Source organism: Muntiacus reevesi, chromosome 3 (assembly GCF_963930625.1).
Source record: "Muntiacus reevesi chromosome 3, mMunRee1.1, whole genome shotgun sequence".
Classification (NCBI taxonomy): Eukaryota; Metazoa; Chordata; class Mammalia; order Artiodactyla; family Cervidae; genus Muntiacus; species Muntiacus reevesi.
The window spans coordinates 32,101,869-32,122,123 of NC_089251.1; the positions used below are offsets into that span (position 1 = coordinate 32,101,869).

The 20,255-nt window shown below is 39.3% G+C and overlaps 1 protein-coding gene across 1 annotated transcript in view; it reads left to right on the forward strand.

The window, feature by feature from the left end:
* SELENOI (selenoprotein I) overlaps positions 1-20,255 on the forward strand; it is a 45,518-nt gene that overhangs the window by 2,522 nt on the left and 22,741 nt on the right. Inside the window, exons 2-4 of the mRNA XM_065928727.1 lie at positions 16,031-16,099; positions 16,541-16,649; positions 18,793-18,867. Coding sequence (XP_065784799.1) covers positions 16,031-16,099; positions 16,541-16,649; positions 18,793-18,867 — 253 coding nt within the window. The remainder of the gene's footprint in view (positions 1-16,030; positions 16,100-16,540; positions 16,650-18,792; positions 18,868-20,255) is intronic.

A 20,255-nucleotide genomic window follows, 5' to 3' on the forward strand; every position in this document is an offset into this window, starting at 1 on the left:
AACAGAAAAATCACATATCTTGTCAAACTGGAATAACTGTAAGGGACATAGTGCATTCGTCTGCTTTTGAGCAATATGCCATACCGTTTTGAACTGAGGTGCTGATTTGTCTGAAAAATTTTAAGTCGACATTTAACCCAGTGCAAGGCTTTCACTGAAGAAGGTTATTAACCCAGATACCTCTTGTTTTTCCCTTTCTGTTATCTCTTTTGCACTGTAAATATTGACATAAAAATTTTTTTCTTCCATTCTAGGATCTGGCTTTCTGGTAAGTGCCAACAGAATAACTGTTTTATTTGCAGCAGTGTCTGTGATAGGGAATCTACTCTTTTTTTTCTTTTAAATATGCAGTCTTTCCTAGATTTATATTTCCTAATTTATAGGAAATTTTAGTGTGATTTTTCCATTCCTATTTTTCCCCCTTCCGTTATTTGACTCACTTCCTGTGCCTGACAGCAGATTTCCTATCATCCTGGAAAGCAAAGGTCAATTTAGCAAACGTCCAGTGTTCACTAAAGCATAGTTTGTTGATCTAATTTTAGTTATAATGAGACTTACTTTTAAAAAGTGGGTGTGGGGAGTGCATGGCACAAATTTATAAACTTCTTCTAGCAGAAGGTTCTTTACTCAGTACTGTGTTCATATTAAAAAATATGACTCCAAAGGGCAAAAAAATCTGTGTGGTCTGTTTTCCTGGAATGTAAATTATACCTGGAGACCTTTTCTTCCCGAAGATCACATATTCCATTATGTGGGCTTTTTGTAAATGCTTACTGAATTAAAACAGCTTTTGAAGAAGATCATCCCGTAAATGGGTGAAGACTCAAAACACTCAAAAGAGAGATTTTTATTCCCTGACGTAACTCTGTATTTTAAAGCAAAGAGATGTAGAGAAAAATTTATATTATCAAAGCAGCTGGTGGAAGAGTTACTTTTGAACCAGTTTATCTTCCCCAGAGGTACATCTGAGAGCTACAGTTGAAAACCTGGCAGTTATTCAGAATAACTCCTGAAAAGGGGTGCACACGTAGAGTAGTGGTTAGGTTTCAGTACTAAGAAAGTGTTAAGGCAGCTGATTTTGAGGACAGAAGGGAGCATGGGATGGATTCAGTGTTACATGCTCTCTTAACACTTCTGTTCCTTGTTGTGTCCCCAGCCTTATTAAACAGTTGCATAATTTGTTGAGTGTCTTCCCTCTGTTGGGATATGAGCTCTGGGAGGGCAAATCCTACAGCTCTCTTGTGGCACATGACCAGGGTCTAGCACATGAACAGTGTAGGCATTTGACAAATATTTATTGAAGGAATGAAAATGTGCAAGAATAAAAAGCATTTGGAAGTATGGTAAAATGGAGCTGTGCATTTCCAGGAAACTGGAAGGATACTTTCGTATTTTGAATGTGAAAATTAACCACCTTTGTTCTCCGTTGCTTATGAGTGTATGTTAAGGGATTTCACTCTCACCAGGCATATCATTCCTCCTCTCTTCCTATCCTATTTTGAGTTGAAGAATGTTTCCATTTATCTAAGGGTGAAACTTCTATTGTGGTTTACCTAATCTGACCTAAGGAAGGCTTAGTTTTAATTGATAGTGTAGCAGCTAGTTTCAAATTGTATCATTCTGCTTCAGAAAGTGTTCTGTGAAATATCTTGTTTGGTATCAAGAATATAATTTTATGAAGAATTGGTTTCTGCTATTGTGGTAATTAATTAACTTGGCTGTCAACAATAGCCCATTTACAAGAACTTTGATAATTGTGAATTCAGGTGGAAAAGAAAGGCTTCGTACATCTTGATGGTCGTGCCAAAGAACTGGAATCTGGTCTGCACCCTTACCAGTTCATGCAGTTTGGTTTTGTTTGTCCAGTAAGCATTTATTGAGGGCCTGCTCTGGCTCAGACATGGCATTGCAACTGTAAAATTAAGCTAGGCTAGAATTCCTGCCTTCAAGTAACTCAGTTATGTGGCATACGGGCAAGGAAGCAAACAGATATAGTTAATAAATGCAGTTAGGTAAGTTTACTTCCTTGCCCTTGGCATTTGTACTTCTCTGCTTGTGAACACTTAACTGGCATATAACATATATACATGTACTCACATGCCAGAAGGTTATACCAAGAGGAAGGATGTTTTAGCCAAGGAAGAGTAAGTAAATTTTTTCAAACACCAGTCTGCTCCTTGAGCGTCTGTAGTGCCTCCCACATGTTTTTCTTGTGTTTGATATCCGGAGTCCTCAGCAAGGATTTCAGCTTCTTTCACTAGACAATCCCTCCTTTTGTCTTATCTCCTCATCTCTTGTTTATTATGGATAAAGTCTAGCAAGGAAACATGTTTGTCATCGCAACCTGCTTTTTCTTGTCTCACTGCTCCAATCTTTTCTCACCACCTGTCTGACTTGTCAGCAGATGTAAATGACAATATTCATGGAAATGGCATCTCTTTGCCCACTGAGTCATGTTCTTTGTGGGTACAGTTCATAAAGTCTTGTATTGATAAAAAGTACTTTTGTTGTTGTTTGGTCATTAAGTTATGTCTTAATTGTCTTAAGTTGCGACTCATGTAACCCCACGGACTACAGCACTCCAGACTTCCCTGTCCTCCACTATCTCCCAAGTTTGCTCAAACTCATGTCCGTTGAGTCACTGATGCCATCCAACCATCTCAGCCTCTTGTCGCCCTCCTCTTTTGCCTTCAATATTTCCCAGCAACAGGATCTTTTCTAGTGAGTTGGATCTTTACCGTGAGCAAAGTATTGGAGCTTCAGCTTCAGCATTAGTCTTTCCAGTGAATATTCAGGGTTGATTTCCTTTGGGATTGACTGGTTTGATCTTGTAGTCCAAGGGACTCTCAACAGTCTTCTCTAGCACAATTGGAAAGCATCAGTTCTTTGATGCTCAGCCTTCTTTATGGTCCAACTCTCACATCCATACACGACTACTTGAAAAACCATATCTTTGACTGTATGGTCCTTTGTCAGCAAAGTAATGTCTCTGCTTTTTAATACACTGTCTAGATTTGTCATAGCTTTCCTTCTAAGGAGCAAGCGTCTTTTAAATTCCTGGCTACAGTCACCGTCCGCAGTGATTTTGGACGTCTGTTAAGATTGTCTGGACAAGCAAGAAATCTGTCACTGTTTTCACTTTTTCTCCAACTATTTGCCATGAAATGAAGGGACTGGATGCCATGATCTTAGCTTTTTGAATGTTGAATTTTAAGCCAGCTTTTTCACTCTCTTGTTTCACCTTCAGCAAGAGGCTCTTCAGTTCTTCACTTTCTGCCTTTAGGGTGGTGTCATCTGCATATCTGAGGTTGTTGGTATTTCTCCCGGCATTCTTGATTCCAACTTGTGATTTCACATGATGTACTCTGCATAGAAGTTAAATAAGCAGAGTGACAATATACAGCCTTGACATACTCCTTTCCCAATTTGGAACCAGTCCGTTGTTCCATGTCCGGTTCTAATTGTTGCTTCTTGACCCGCTACAGGTTTCTATGGAGGCGGTTAAGGTGGTCTGGTATTCCCAACTCTTGAAGAATTTTCCAGTTTATTGTAATCTACCCTGTCAAAGGCTTTAATGTAGTCAACGAAGCAGAACTAGATGTTTTTTTTCTGGAATTTCCTTGCTGTCTCTATAATCCAGCGATTATTGGTAGTTTGACCTCTGATTCCTCTGCCTTTTCTAAATCTAGCTTATACATCTGGAAGTTCTCGGTTCATGTACTGCTGAAGCCTAGCTTGAAGGATTTTGAGCATTACTTTGCTAGCATGTGAAATGAGTACAGTTGTTCAGTAGTTTGAACGTTCTTTGGCATTGCACTTCTTTGGGATTGGAGTGAAAACTGACCTTTTCCAGTCTGTGGCCACTGCTGACTTTTCTAAATTTGCTGACATATTGAGTGCAGCACTTTAACATCTTCATCTTTTAGGATTTGAAATAGCTTGGCTGGAATTCTGTCACCTCCACTAGCTTTGTAATTCTTCCTAAGAGCCATTTGACTTCACAGTCTAGGATGTCTGGTGCTAGGTGAGTGACCACACCATTGTGGTTATCTGAGTCATTAATACCTTTTTTTGTACAGTTTTTCTGTGTAATCTTTTCACATCTTCTTAATCTCTTCTGCTTCTGTTAGGTCCTTGCCATTTCTCTGTCATTGTGCCCATCCTTGAATGACACATTTTGTCAGAACCTCCTCTATCGCCTGTCTGTCTTGGGTGGCCTTGGATGGTATGGCTCATACCTTCATTGAGTTACACAGGCCCCTTCGCCACAACAAGGTTGTGATCCATGGAAAGTACTTTTAGAAACTAAATTTCTGTCGTATGGTTAATATAATGCCTCCTCTTTTTTCATTTTCCATTAGATTTGGTGTTTTTCTTTCTTAGTAGATTGTTACTAGGACTGTGCCTTGCATTTAGAGAATACCTTGTCTTTGCTTGCAGTGTGGTATTTGAAGTCGTTATCAGGAAGTTAGGGCTTCCCTGGTAGCTCAGCTGGTAAAGAATCCGCCTGCAGTGCAGGAGATCCGGGGTTCAATTCCTGGGTTGGGAGGATCCCCTGGAGTAGGCATGGGCTACCCCACTCCAGTATTCTGGGGCTTCTCTGATGGCTCAGCTGATAAAGAATTTGCCTGCAATGCGGGAGACCTGGGTTCGATCCCTGGGTTGGGAAGACCGCTGGAGAAGGGAACGGCTACCCACTCCAGTATTCTGAGCACTAAGCTGATGATGTGGCTTGTCTTTCAGCTGAGAAATTGGTGGAAGTGGCATTCATGTTTGTTTTCACCAGAGCAGTGGTCCTCAGACTTCAGAGTGTTTCAGAATCACCTGGAGCATTTGTTAAAAGACAGATTGCTGACTCCACCCCTCAGGCTGTCTGATTCTGTATATTAAGGGTAGGGTGCAAGAATTTGCAGTCAGTTTGGCAGCTGCATTTTGAGAAGCACCTCATCAAAGGAATATTCCATTGTATTGAAGAGCAGTTAATAAACCAAGAAATGAATGTAAAGAAGTAAGAAGCCGTATTACTGTAATGTTCATGTGTTAGCTCTCAAGCATCAGGTAGTCTTGATTTTGTGGATGGCGCCTCAGGGTATCTCTTATACTAGAAAAGAGGATGGTGTAGTGCTCTCAGTATTGGATATTAGTTTCCTATTGCTGGATGGCAAATTACCAGAGATTTGGTGGTATAAAACAACACACATTCATTGTCTCCCACTTTTCTGTGAGTCAGGGCACCATTGACTTGGCTTCTCTGCATACGTGTCACCAGCCTGCCATGCAAGTGTCATCGGCGCTGTGTTCTCATCTGGAGTTCGGGGTCCTCATCCAAGCTCATGTGGTTGTTCACCGAATTTAGTTCTTTCTAAACGTTGATCCAAGGCTCTTGGCTTCTAGAAGTTGCCCACTTTTCTGGCCACATGGCCGTCACCATAGGCACTTCATGTCATTGCTGTTTGCTTCTTTAAGGTCAACAGGAAACTCTTCTTCAAACTGTTAAAATGGAGTCCTAGGTAATGAACTATGTTATGGAAATGGCATCTCATCACCATTGCATATAATGTTTTCTTGGGACTTCCCTGGTGGTCCAGTAGTTAAGACTCTGCACTCCCAGTGCAGAGGGTCTCGGTTCCATCCCTGGTCAGGGAACTAAGATCCCAAATGCCTCTCAGCATGGCCCCCCACCCCCAAAAATTCTCTCAATCAAGGCAGTGACATCAGTCATCTTCACTGTATTCTGTCAATGAGAAGCAAGTCACAGGTTCTACCATCAAGGGAGTGAATGAACAGTGAAGGGGAAGGGATTGATTATTTATATAATTTGTATAAAGAGTTTGGCTTATTGGGGATTAATTACCTTAGAATATATCTGCTACCAACTGGAAGACAGAAAATATTGGAGGACATTATGTTAATAACAATTTTAGTATATTGGATCTATCAGTAAGTAGCCCATGATTGTGTTTGGGCCAGGAGAGGATAGTCTGGCTTAAAACAAAGTGATCTGTTTCACAAAAATGTTCCAAGATGACTCACAAAGGATTTATAGTTTAGGCCTTTCTGCTTATTAGCTGTTAATTCCTGAATTTTATAGTTTCTTCATCTGTAAAATAGGGTGGAATAATCTATCTTCTCTATCTTACAATATCAAATAAGAGAACAGATATAATTGTACTTTGGAGACTGTATACATGCAAATGGAGACGTGGTATTAGTGGGGGAGAGTAAGAGCAACTTCCCCTTGTGAAGAGACAAGTTGCTGTGAACTAGTTCCCAGAGGAAAATTGTTCCTCTCATCACTGATGGAGTCACTGTATACTGCCACTTAAGTAAACATGCAGAGTAGTTTGTATTTATTCATCCATATGTGCAGACATTCAAAGATGTTTCAGTTCAGTTCAGTCGCTCAGATGTGTCCAACTCTTTGAAACCCCATGGATTGCAGCATGCCAGGCTTCCCTGTCCATCACTAACTCCTGGAGCTTACTCAAATTCATGTCCATCAAGTTGGTGATGCCATCCAACCATCTCATCCTCTGTCATGCCTTTCTCCCGTCTTCAATCTCCCAGCACCAGAGTCTTTTCCAATGAATCAGTTCTTCGCATCAGTGGCCAAAGTATTGGAGTTTCAGCTTCAACATCAGTCCTTCCAATGAATATTCAGGACTGATTTCCTTTAGGATTGACTGGTTGGACGTCCTTGCAGTACAAGTGACTCAAGAGTCTTCTCTAATCCATTTTGAGTTTATTTTTGTGTATGGTGTTAGAAAGTGTTCTAGTTTCATTCTTTTACAAGTGGTTGACCAGTTTTCCCAGCACCACTTGTTAAAGAGATTGTCTTTTTTCCATTGTATATCCTTGCCTCCTTTGTCAAAGATAAGGTGTCCATAGGTTCGTGGATTTATCTCTGGGCTTTCTATTCTGTTCCATTGATCTATATTTCTGTCTTTGTGCCAGTACCATACTGTCTTGATGACTGTGGCTTTGTAGTAGAGTCTGAAGTCAGGCAGGTTGATTCCTCCAGTTCCATTCTTCTTTCTCAAGATTACTTTGGCTATTCGAGGTTTTTTGTATTTCCATACAAATTGTGAAATTATTTGTTCTAGTTCTGTGAAAAATACCGTTGGCAGCTTGATAGGGATTGCATTGAATCTATAGATTGCTTTGGGTAGAATAGCCATTTTGACAATATTGATTCTTCCAATCCATGAACACGGTATGTTTCTCCATCTGTTTGTGTCCTCTTTGATTTCTTTCATCAATGTTTTATAGTTTTCTGTGTATAGGTCTTTTGTTTCTTTAGGTAGATATACTCCTAAGTATTTTATTCTTTTTGTTGCAATGGTGAATGGTTTTGTTTCCTTAATTTCTCTTTCTATTTTTTCATTGTTAGTATATAGGAATGCAAGGGATTTCTGTGTGTTAATTTTATATCCTGCAACTTTACTATATTCATTGATTAGCTCTAGTAATTTTCTGGAAGTCTTTAGGGTTTTCTATGTAGAGGATCATGTCATCTGCAAACAGCGAGAGTTTCACTTCTTCTTTTCCTATCTGGATTCCTTTTACGTCTTTTTCTGCTCTGATTGCTGTGGTCAAAACTTCCAACACTATGTTGAATAGTAGTGGTGAGAGTGGGCATCCTTGTCTTGTTTCAGGGAAATGCTTTCAATTTTTCACCATTGAGGGTGATGCTTGCTGTAGGTTTGTCATATATAGCTTTTATTATGTTGAGGTATGTTCCTTCTATTCCTGCTTTCTGGAGAGTTTTAATCATAAATGAGTGTTGAATTTTGTCAAAGGCTTTCTCTGCATCTATTGAGATAATCATATGGTTTTTATCTTCCAATTTGTTAATGTGGTGTATTACGTTGATCGATTTGCGGATATTAAAGAATCCTTGCATTCCTGGGATAAAGCCCACTTGGTCATGGTGTATGATTTTTTTAATATGTTGTTGGATTCTGTTTGCTAGAATTTTGTTAAGGATTTTTGCATCTATGTTCATCAGTGATATTGGCCTGTAGTTTTCTTTTTTTGTGGCATCTTTGTCTGGTTTTGGAATTAGGGTGATGGTGGCCTCATAGAATGAGTTTGGAAGTTTACCTTCGTCTGCAATTTTCTGGAAGAGTTTGAGTAAGATAGGTGTTAGCTCTTCTCTAAATTTTTGGTAGACTTCAGCTGTGAAGCCATCTGGTCCTGGGCTTTTGTTTGCTGGAAGATTTTTGATTACAGTTTCGATTTCCTTGCTTGTGATGGTTCTGTTAAGATCTTCTATTTCTTCCTGGTTCAGTTTTGGAAAGTTATACTTTTCTAAGAATGTGTCCATTTCATCCAAGTTGTCCATTTTATTGGCATAGAGCTGCTGGTAGTAGTCTCTTATGATCCTAAATGTAAGACCAGAAACTATAAAACTCCTAGAGGAGAACATAGGCAAACACTCTCTGACATAAATCACAGCAAGATCTTCTATGACCCACCTCCCAGAATATTGGAAATAAAAGCAAAAATAAACAAATGGGACCTAATGAAAATTAAAAGCTTTTGCACAACAAAGGAAACTATAAGTAAGGTGAAAAGACAACCCTCGGATTGGGAGAAAATAATAGCAAATGAGGAAACAGACAAAGGATTAATCTCAAAAATATACAAGCAACTCCTGAAGCTCAATTCCAGAAAAATAAATGACCCAATCAAAAAATGGGCCAAAGAACTAAACAGACATTTCTCCAAAGAAGACATACAGATGGCTAACAAACACATGAAAAGATGCTCCACATCACTCATTATCAGAGAAATGCAAATCAAAACCACAATGAGGTACCATTACACGCCAGTCAGGATGGCTGCTATCCAAAAGTCTACAAGCAATAAATGCTGGAGAGGGTGTGGAGAAAAGGGAACCCTCTTACACTGTTGGTGGGAATGCAAACTAGTACAGCCACTATGGAAAACAGTGTGGAGATTTCTTAAAAAACTGGAAATAGAACTACCATATGACCCAGCAATACCACTTCTGGGCATACACACTGAGGAATCCAGATCTGAAAGAGACACGTGCACCCCAATGTTCATCGCAGCACTGTTTATAATAGCCAGGACATGGAAGCAACCTAGATGCCCATCAGCAGATGAATGGATAAGGAAGCTGTGGTACATTTACACCATGGAATATTACTCAGCCGTTAAAAAGAATTCATTTGAATCAGTTCTAATGAGATGGATGAAACTGGAGCCCATTATACAGAGTGAGGTCAGCCAGAAAGATAAAGAACATTACAGTATACTAACGCATATATGCGGAATTTAGAAAGATGGTAACGATGGCCCTATATGCAGGGCAGAAGAAGAGACGCAGAAGTACGGAACAGACTTTTGAACTCTGTGGGAGAAGGGGAGGGTGGGATGTTTCGAAAGAACAGTATGTATATTATCTGTGGTGAAACAGACCACCAGCCCAGGTTGGTTGCATGAGTCAAGTGCTCGGGCCTGTTGGGCTGGGGGGATCCAGAGGAATCGGGTGGAGAGGGAGGTGGGATGGGAGACCGGGATGGGGAATTCGTGTAGCTCTATGGCTGATTCATATCAATGTATGACAAAACCCACTGAAAAATAAAAAAATAAATTAAAAAAAAAAAAAAAAAGAGTCTTCTCTAACACCACAGTTCAAAAGCAGCGATTTTTTGGCGCTCAGCTTTCTTTATAGTCCCAACCCTCACATCCATACATGACTACTGGAAAAACCATAGCTTTGACTAGACAGACCTTTGTTGGCAAAGTAATGACTCTGCTTTTTAATGTGCTATCCAGGTTGATCATAGCTTTTCTTCCACAGAGCAAACGTCTTTTAATTTCGTGGCTGCAGTCACCATCTGCAGTGATTTTGGAGCCCTCCCAAAATAAAGTCACTATTTCCATTGTTTTCCCATCTATTTGCCATGAAGTGATGGGACCAGATGCCATGATCTTAGTTTTCTAAATGTTGAGTTTTAAGCCAACTTAAACTCTTTCACTTTCATCAAGAGGCTTAGTTCTCCTTTGCTTTCTGCCATTAAGGATGGTGTCATCTGCATATCTGAGGTTGTTGATATTTCTCCTAGCAATCTTGATTCCAGCTTGTGCTTCATTCAGCCCAGCATTTCACATGATGTACTGTGCATATAAGTTAAATAAGCAGGGTGACAATATAGAGCCTTGATGTACTCCTTTCCCAATTTGGAACCAGTCTGTTCCATGTCCAGTTCTAACTGTTGCTTCTTGACCTGCATACAGATTTCTCTGGAGGCAGGTAAGGTGGTCTGGTATTCCCATCTCTTTAAGAATTTTCCACAGTGTTGTGATCCATAGTCAAAGGCTTTGGTGTAGTCAGTAAAGCAGAAGTAGATGTTTTTCTGGAACTCCCTTGCTTTTTTAATGATTCATTGGATGTTGGCAATTTGATCTCTGGTTCCTATGCCTTTTCTAAAACCAGCTTGAACATCTGGAAGTTCACAGTTCATGTATTGCTGAAGCCTGGGTTGGAGAATTTTGAGTATTGCTTTACTAGTGTGTGAGATGAGTGCAGTTGTGCGGTAGAGTCTTGTACTGCTCCTGGCCTAACCAGTAATTGCCACTGGCCTGTTATACTGTAGCACTCTTGTACCTGTTTTGCACTTTTGCCACCTTCCTATCTATTTTCTGTACCATAAACAGTGTGATCCTTTAAAAATATAAATCAGGACATGCATTGGGCTTATGATGAAATAAAACTCACTGTGGACCTTTTGGGTGTTGTCTGCCAACGTCTCATTTCATACCACTCTTCCTTGTTCATTCATGAGCCGTGGAGTGGTTTTCCTCCACTTTGTGGTCTTCCCACGTTTTGTTCTCTGCTTTAGAAGGTGTCTTGGCATGTACCCTCCCTCCTTCCCAAATTTTTACCTATAAACTGTGCACACACACACACACGTGCATACTGTGACACATATATTCTTTATTTTCTCTCTCATTTTTAAGGTATAAATTATATACAAATGCCCAGATCTTAAGTATATAATTTAATGAATTTTTGCATTTATGCATACCCATGTAACCATCACCCAGGTCATGAAACAGAATTGTTTCTAGCACCTCAGAGGGCCCCCATTTAGTCCCTCTCATCAGACTGTTACTATGATCTCTTTTTGCTGTAAATCAATTTTGTCTGATTTTGAACTTCATATAAATGGAATCTTCAACAGTATGTTCTCTTTAATAGCCTCACTTTTGTTTACTCACTGTCCTGTCTTATACATTCTTTACCTGTCTTATCTTCTAGGACTCGGCTTTAGTGTCCGCTCCTCAGAGAAGCTTTTTCTGAGCACCTTAGATACATTCCTGGTCCTCTGGTCCTCTGGGACAGCACCCCATTTATTGCTTTTCATGGTATTGATCACAGTTGTGATTATGACTTGTTTTCCTGCTTGCCATCTTTCTCACATTAAACTACGGGCTTGGTGAACACAGGACACTGTGTCTTGTTCACTACACTCTTTCTGGTGGCGTAGCACAGTGCCTGGCACAGTCATAGGCACTCAGTCACATGTATTTGTTGACTTAATAAATGAATGAATGAATGAATGAAGAATGAACCCTGCTTTATTTCCAGACTTGTACTGAAGAAAAAGAAAAAAGGTCTTGCAACTTTCTAATATTTGACAAAATATTATCTAAGGTAATTCTGGATTTCATTAAGACTTTTCTTTGTGAGCTAGGTTGACTAATTGCCTTTGGTGACAGTACAGAATTCTATACCCAGTAAAAATGACTAAATATGTGAATAGCATCTTGCGGGGACTGTTTAGAAATTCAACCTTGATCCACATTTTTATAGAGACTTAGATGAAGTCGTTGCTAATATGACAGCTTTGTTCTTTGTTGTTTGTTGTTTAGTTGCTAGGTCACGTCTGACTCTTTTTGACCCCATGGACTAGCCTGGCAGGCTCCTCTGTCTGTGGGATTTTCTAGGCAAGAACACTGGAGTGGGGTGCCATTTCCTTCTCCAGGGGATTTTCCCCACCCAGGGATTGAACCCGTGTCTCCTGCTTGGTAGGCAGATTCTTTACTACTGAGCCACCTGGGAAGCCCAGTTTTACATGCTAAGAATTTGGGGGTGCATAGCTAGTACATGGATTACTGAGTCTGACCCCCAAGGAGATCAGAAAGATGAGTGATTTCTAGCAGGATGAAGTGTTAAAATGGTAAATGTAAGGTCTTACACTTAGGTTCCAATAATTAACTTCATATGAATGTAGAGAAAGGTGGCTTTGCAGTCTGTATGAGAAAGGCCAGAGGAGTTCAGGTGACTGTGAAGTTGTGTCTAAGTTGCAGAATGACTTTATTTCCTTGGGAAATTAATACTATGTTGAGCACCTGTTAGAGAAATGAGTTATTGAGGAGGAAGGGCTAATAGTTCTTGTTCTTTGTACTCAGGCACCACCTGAAATGTTCCTTTTACCCTGAATCACACTTTTGTGTTGGTTTAACAACAAAATAGGTTGATTGGAGCACTGGTTGTCAGACTAAAGCCCTCAGACACCCTGTTTTGGGAATAAAGTTTTGGCACAGCATGCCCATTTGTTTTCTTATTTTCTGTGACTTCTTTCTGCTTCAGTGGCAGAGACCATATGGCCTGCAAAGCCTAAAATATTTAGACTTTCTGGCATTTTCCAGAATAAGTTTTCCAACTTCTGGTCTAGAGAACTCGACCTTGGTGATGAAGGGGAATGAAACTGTGACAGGAGAGGAGCAGCACAATGAATGTGAGATTTTTTAACCAGGTGAAGAGAAGATTTAGTGCGACAGGAACCATCTTCAAATATAGAAAGCATTATTATTTGGAAGAAGAATCAGAACCTTATCTGTTTAGCTGTGTAAGGGAAATTGAAAACATGATAGGAAGTATGGGGCGAGGGGAGGATTTTGCTATCATGTAGAAAAATTGTTTTAGCATTGGATTGGGGTCTTTTTAGAAGTAATGAGTGTTTTGGTAACCAGAGGCATTTAAAAAGAGGCCTGGAACTTCCCTAGTGGTCCAGTGGTTGGGACTCCATTGCAGGGGGTGTGAATTCTGTCCCTGGTGGGGGGACTAAGATCACACATGCTATGAGGCATGGCCAGAAATTTAAAAATGTAAAGAGGCCCGATGACTTTTACCTATTCCCGTAGGCGAGAGTCAGGCACGTGAGAACTACATGTCTCCTGAACTGTTGTGTTTCTAAGATTTTGCCTTGTAATGGTTCTCAAACTCAGGCTGTGGTTTGCAAGTGTTTCTCCAGGGCACTGGCTTCGTCTGGCCCAGCATTGTTTTGTGCTGTGCTGTGCTTAGTCGCTCTGTCGTGTCCCACTCTTTGTGACCCCGTGGACTGTAGCCCGCCAGGCTCCTCTGTCCATGGGGATTCTCCAGGGAAGAATATTGGAGTGGGTTGCCATGCCCTCTTCCTGGGGATCTTCCAAGCTAGGGATTGAACCCAGGTCTCCCGCATTACAGGTAGATTATTTACTCTTTGAGCCACCAGGGAAGCCCAACAGATTGTATTGGGTTGGCCAAAAAATTCGTTTGGGACGAATGAAAAACCCGAACGAACTTTTTGGCCAACCCAATAGATCAAGCAAGTTCTGCAGGCCTTAACAGGGGATTATTACCTGAGTCAGATATTCTGGTGTCTACCAAAACATCATTCCAATAGAAAATAAAAATATATTTGACAGGCATTAACTGAATCTAGTTTGGCACCTTTAAAAGTTTACATTTTGCTTATTTTTTTCAGGCATATGAAAGGTTTGACTTATTCTTCTTTCCTCCTATTGATTCACAAGACAGTTTCGAGTTTCTTTGTTTATACCAGGTGATATGTGACCTTGAAAAAAATACTCAAGTGTGTAAGGCTAAACCGCAGAACACTCTTTAGGTTTATTGTTGGCTACCTTTTGTAATCTCATATTAAATTTTCTCACTATACTTGAGCTTATCAGCTGTTATTAGATGTAAAAAATCCAGTTCGGCAGACACCATTTTGTTTTGAGTTTTGTAATCTTTTCATACTTTTACTGTTCCCCTGAAATAGAGATTTAGAGGTAAAACTCCAAATTTACAAAAGAGGAGCTTTTCTAATCAAAATACCATGAGTAAATGACCTTCTTTTAGATCCAAGTTCGAATTATGGAAAGCTGCTGAATGAGACGCATTCAGCAAACATTTGAATTAAGCATTGTACTCTGTACATTGTATTAACTATTTGTGTGATGTCTTGAACTGTGTTCTTCTAATTTGGACTTCTTTCAACTTTTGTACTTTGCAGCAGGTGGTAGAGTTGAAATGTCTGGTTTTCCCGCTTATGTGACCTGCTGGCTACATCATGTGGGTCTGGGTTTGGACCTTGGTGAAACAGAGGCCAGGGCCCTCCCCACTTTGTCTTCGGCAGTTTTCAGGGTTCATATTGGTTGTATGTCCTCAATCTGAAAACTTTAATTCAGGTGGTCCTCTCAGTTGCAGTCACGTTCATTTTGCAGAGGTTCAGATGTCATGGTATCTGTTACGTGGAAAAGCTTTGTAGACTGTAGAGAACCGTGCAAGGAGAAGTTGATTTTAGCACAGACAGTAATATTCGTGTAAGGGGGGCTTCTTCTGAGTGTCTGGGTGCAGCTGCAGAGCTTCTTACTCTGAACAGAGTTCTTCTTCATCATTTTCTTCTGAGTTATCCCATTTCGTCCAAATGAGTTGGAGAAGTGGAGGCACTCAGACATGGGTTCTGCTGAATAAACATTTGACTTACTAGCTGACTCTTTGTGAGCAGTATTTTAAATGATTTCTATTTATTTACTTTTTGCTCCATCTCACTTCTGAATCTTGAAACACTGATGGAAAACTTCCTGCATATCTATAAAATGTTCAGGAAGGGAGTGGGATTCGGGGGTGGTAAAGTTGCAGGGGTAGGGCGGGAAGGAGTGGGGCAAAAAAAAAAATTCAGGAAGAAATTTTGATCTTTAATGATGATTTTTTAAAAATCAGATGAAGTGCTTGCTACTTATTTTATAGTCATGTTGAACATAAGTGTAAAACACAGTTGAAACTTTTTTCAAGCATTTGACTAGTATGCTGTCTTTTAAATGTCAGCTTGTTAAATTAGGTAGTATTCCCAGTCCCTGAGGATGAGAATTGTTCATTCCCAATTTTGTATCCCTTCTTCTTTGAATGTAGTGAATGCTTCGTACATGCCAGGCACTCCAGTATGTGTATCTCTGATGAATAAGTCATCAACATGACTCTTAGAAAGTATTACATAGTTATATACAGATATTTTGTTAGAATTTTTCAAAGTTTCACTAAATAGCTCAGCAATTGGGGCATACCTTTGAATATAATGTAACCTGTTCTTTTCTTCCTTTGTTTATTTAAGGAATCCATTTTCCTGCTGTAAAGGGATCTGTCATTCTTTTGGTGCTCAAAACACACTTAATGATATATAATGCTTATACATACAGCACTTAGTGTGGGCTCGGTACTCTTCTAAGTGCTTCATGTATGATGTTAGTTTATCTAATCCTTATGGCAATCTTTTGAGATAAAACTTTGATCCTAATTTTATAGGTGAAAAGACTAAGAGGATTTAAATAACTTGCCCAAGATTGCACCACTAGTAATGGTGTAAAGGGTGAAGCAGCAAGATTACCATTAGTTGAGCGTGATGAAGGAGGTTGTCTGAGTGGTCTGTGTGTGAATGCACAGGGCGCTTATTATCCTGCATAGTAGGGGAACACTTGAAAGCAATATAAAATTTTCTGCTGCCACATTGTAATATTATTAAAGCTGATTTGAGTAAAAAAAAAATCTGGCTGTACTTGGCCGTTTTTGCCCCATTCATGCTTTTCTAGTTCTGTTATTTAGATAAGGACATCATATAAATAGATATATTCTTTAGGTTATTTTTATACTGTTATTTTCATTTGAGAAATATTGTTCTATGTGCTGTTATGCAAGGATTAACTCTGAATATTTTCTTTCATTTCTTAACAGTACAGTGCTGTGGATACCAACCCACTCTCTCTGTATGTCATGCACCCATTTTGGAACACTGTAGTAAAGGTGAGATGATTAATACGCATGCATTTGGGTTTTAGTAAAGTTTAAGTATTTTAAACTGTTTTTTGGAGTATTGCAGATGTAACAATAAGACACTTAGAGAAACTGCCTCTCCCATCCTCCCTTCCCTTAGTCACATACCTTTTGATTTATCTTATCACTGAAGTATAAGCTTATACTCTCGATCTATTATATTTATAAAATGCTTCTTAAATGTTTCTAAAATATGTTATGATTATAAAAGTTTGTTGATTATACAATTACTTAGAAAACAGAAATGCTTATTTCTATTAACTGGAGATTATGATTTGCAATTTAATGTATATAACTCCTACATATAATCCAAGTTTATAGCTTTTATTATGACACATTTGTATGTTGTGGTATGTACTGGACAGAGATTTCACTACTTTAATTATTTTGTAATTATTTTGGAAAAAATAGGTATTTCCTACTTGGCTGGCTCCAAATCTGATAACCTTCTCTGGCTTTCTGCTGGTTGTGTTCAATTTTCTACTTATGGCATACTTTGATCCTGACTTTTATGCTTCAGGTATGATTATTGCTTTAATATAAAATCTTAAATATCTTTAATATAAAATCTTAAATAGAAAATAAGATATGGCTATTTTCTGATTCTGTTAAGATGCTTGCAATTCTGAAAAGTTTTGAGTATTATCAGTTCAGTTTAGTCACTCAGTCATGTCTGACTGTTTGTGACCCCATGGACTGCAGCACGCCACGCTTCCCTGTCCATCATATCCAAATTCTAGAAACCAACTTGGTTTCTAGAATTTGGATATGCTATCTAAAAAGCAGTGAGGTTTTTGTATATAAAGAGTAATTAGATTTATAAGAAGATGGAAAATTAGGACTGTGACATTTTGCCTAAAAAGAATATAAGCAAGGCCCAACAAACCTACCAGAATTATCCCTTCCCTCTTTCTAGTTATTGAATAAAAGTTCCCCTTTTATAGAGGGAACATGATCTCTCTTGCCCTCTGCACAGCATTTGTATTTGCATTTAATAACTCCCAGTTTCCTCAGAAAATGGTTGAAAAGTGAAATGAAAATGTTCATCTCTCAGTCATGTCCGACTGTGACCCCATGAACTGTAGCCTGCCAGGTTCCTCTGTCTGTGGACTTTTCCAGGCAAGAATACTGGAATGCGTAGCCATTCCCTTCTCCAGGTAATCTTCCCAACCCAGGGATCAAACCCTGGTCTCCTGCATTACAGGCAGATTCTTTACCACTGAGCCATCAGGGAAGCCCCCTGAAAATGGTTGGTAGACCTTAAATATTTATTGACAGAAGTCTGGCTCTTACTGAGGAGAGGAAAAATGTTCCTTTGTAGGCAGTTTCAGCCTTTTCCCAGCGTCTTCTTTCAGACCTGTTGGTCTTTTTTTCCTTCCACACCCAGCTTCTGCCCTGGCCAGAGAGAATTTGGAGTGTATTTGGGGTTGGCGGGGAGGGGATATGTGGGAGACAGAAGTTTTTTTAATTCCTCAACAGGCGAATGAAGTTGAGAAGAACAGAAAGATGGAGGTAGATGAGTGTTTTTTGCATCCTAAGTTAGAGGATATATTTTCCAATAAGAATACTTATAAATGATGTAGTCAGGAATTTTAATACTGTATTTCATCTGTGTTATGGGTTCAGCAGACTTTTGTGCACTGACCTAGAGAAACTAACAATCTCTGAAAACCTTGTGTTTGTAGGAGAATTTAGAGTTTCAAACATTTAATGACTTTAAGAATTCTGAATATTGAAACTCTACCTATGCTTGACTTTATAAACTGAAAATTTTAACCATCTCTTCTCTATGTGCAATAAAATAGTAGTTGAGTGTCATAAAGTACCATGTGAAAGATTAAATTTCATGAAGCACAATTTTGATATTATGTGGGTTTTTAAAAAAAAATGTATTTCAATCCTCAGAACAGCCTCAAAATCTTTGTGACTAGAAATAGTATTTTTTGACTAAATAAAATTATTTACTTAGTTCTAAAATATGTAACTATTATATATATTTCCCCGTCATAGAACGTGAAGGACCAAGTGGACCATCTAGTCCCAGTATTTCTGGGAAGTGGAAATCAGGAAAGGTTAAATGATATATTCAAGGCTACACTGTTGGTTGATTACAGAGCCAGGGCTAGAACCCAGACCTGCTGAAACTCACTTGTTCTTAGGGGGAAAAAGTGAGGTCCAGATACTTCAGAATGATCCTGATGACTAAATCATCCAGTTGAAGTGATTTATCTATACCCAAATCTGAAGGTCTTTTGTTCAGCTAATAATTTAGTGAGAGAGTATAGGTTGAAGGTCTTTACATATTTGTAGTATAATCATAAACAACAAGGATTGGATTAAACACAAGCATTTTTTAAATTCAAAAGACATTATTTTTCATTCTAGACACTTAAGTAATTTTCAAGTAAAGAAGAACAGTCAGTCTTCAGTTACAATTAAAGCTCAAAATAAATGCTTATTGTTTATGAGGGGTTGGGCAGTTACTTCTTGGGTTTTGTCGGAGTTTGCTGATATATTCTAATATTTACCTAGTTATGCATTTAAGATATAAAGTATTTCAGCTTTTATTTAATAAAGAGAAACATTTCTCTTTTGACAGTATAGGCTATGGTTCCAACAATTGTACTTAGACTGCATTAAAACTGGAGTTGCTTTCCTTTCAGCACCAGGTCACAAGCATGTACCCGACTGGGTCTGGATTGTAGTGGGCATCCTCAATTTCATGGCCTACACTCTAGGTAAGAAATTGGCAAGCATTCATTTTAGTCAATGGCTGGCAAAACTGTCAGCAAGGGTAGCTACCCAGTAAGTTAACATTTTCTCCTATGCTTAATTCATTTTAAGTAGGGTTTTTTAATATCCTGTTTAACTTGATAAATATGTTCTTGAGTTTCTCTGTGAAGAATATTGTCATTTGCTAGGAATTTGGAGAATAGGATAGGCGTTGGCAAACTACCACTTGTAGGCCAAATCTGGCCCATTGTTTGTTTCTGTAGGTGGTGGTTCACTGCTCATTCTTTTGCATGTCTGTGGCTGCTTTCCTATGGCAGAGGCACAGTTGGGTAGTTGCACCAGAGACCATTTGGCCCAGAGTGTGTAAACTATATACTCTTTGGCCCTTTACAAAAAATATTTCCCAACTCTGGAGTAAGATATCATTTTTGCTGTGAGTTTGGGAAGCAGTACTGACACGTCAGATAGTTGCAGAATACTGAGAAAGGTGCTGTAATAGAGTATAGCAGGGGAACAAACACAGCAGTGATCAGATTTTGTTTGGTGGATGCAGTGGTCAGGGAAGTCCACTGGGCCAGGTCACAGCATCTAGTCTGCCAAGAGTGCGTTTCGTTGGGATCGTCTGCACGGCTTGTCCTGCACTCTTTAGGTCTCCTTCCCTGCTTTATTTTTCTCCATTGCACTTAAAACCATATGACCCACTTGTATGTTGTCTGTCTACTCTAAAATGTAAGTTCCTTGGGAATTGCCTGGTGCTCCAGTGTTAGGACTCTGTGCGCTTTTCACAGGGTGGGAATTCCATTCCTGGTTGGGGAACTAGGATTCTACAAGCTGTGTGGTGTACCCCCTCCCCCATTTGTGTGTCTCTGTGTGTGTGTGTGTACAAGTTCCTTGAGGGTGAGTGCTTTATTTAGTTCACTGGGTACCCAGTGTTAAGAACAGTACCTGCTACATGGGAGGCACTCAGTACATGGTTTTTAAATGAATGTGATGTAGCAGACCCTGACTTAAAAGTTGCTTAGGTCTCTTCAGATAAAGATGACTTGTATTTGTAACACCAGGATAATTTGGTACAGGGATTAAATCCTGGTGTGGTGAGTGGCCAGAGCTGTTAAGAGTGGGGAAGGAAGAGGATGAAATCAAGAATTATACAAAAGCCTAGTTTTTTTCTTTTTAAAACTCTAGAGCCGGAGGCTTTGTGCATTCGTTATTAAAGATAAGCTGGTTTTCGAATTTTGCTGTAGGGAAGTCTCAGGCTGTCCAGTGGGTAGAACACCACGCTTTCATGGCCAAGGGCCCAGGTTTGATCTCTAGTCAGGGAACGGAGGTCCCACAGACTGCGTGGCATGGTCAAAAAAAATTTTTTTTCTTGCTATAGAATTTGGTTACTAAG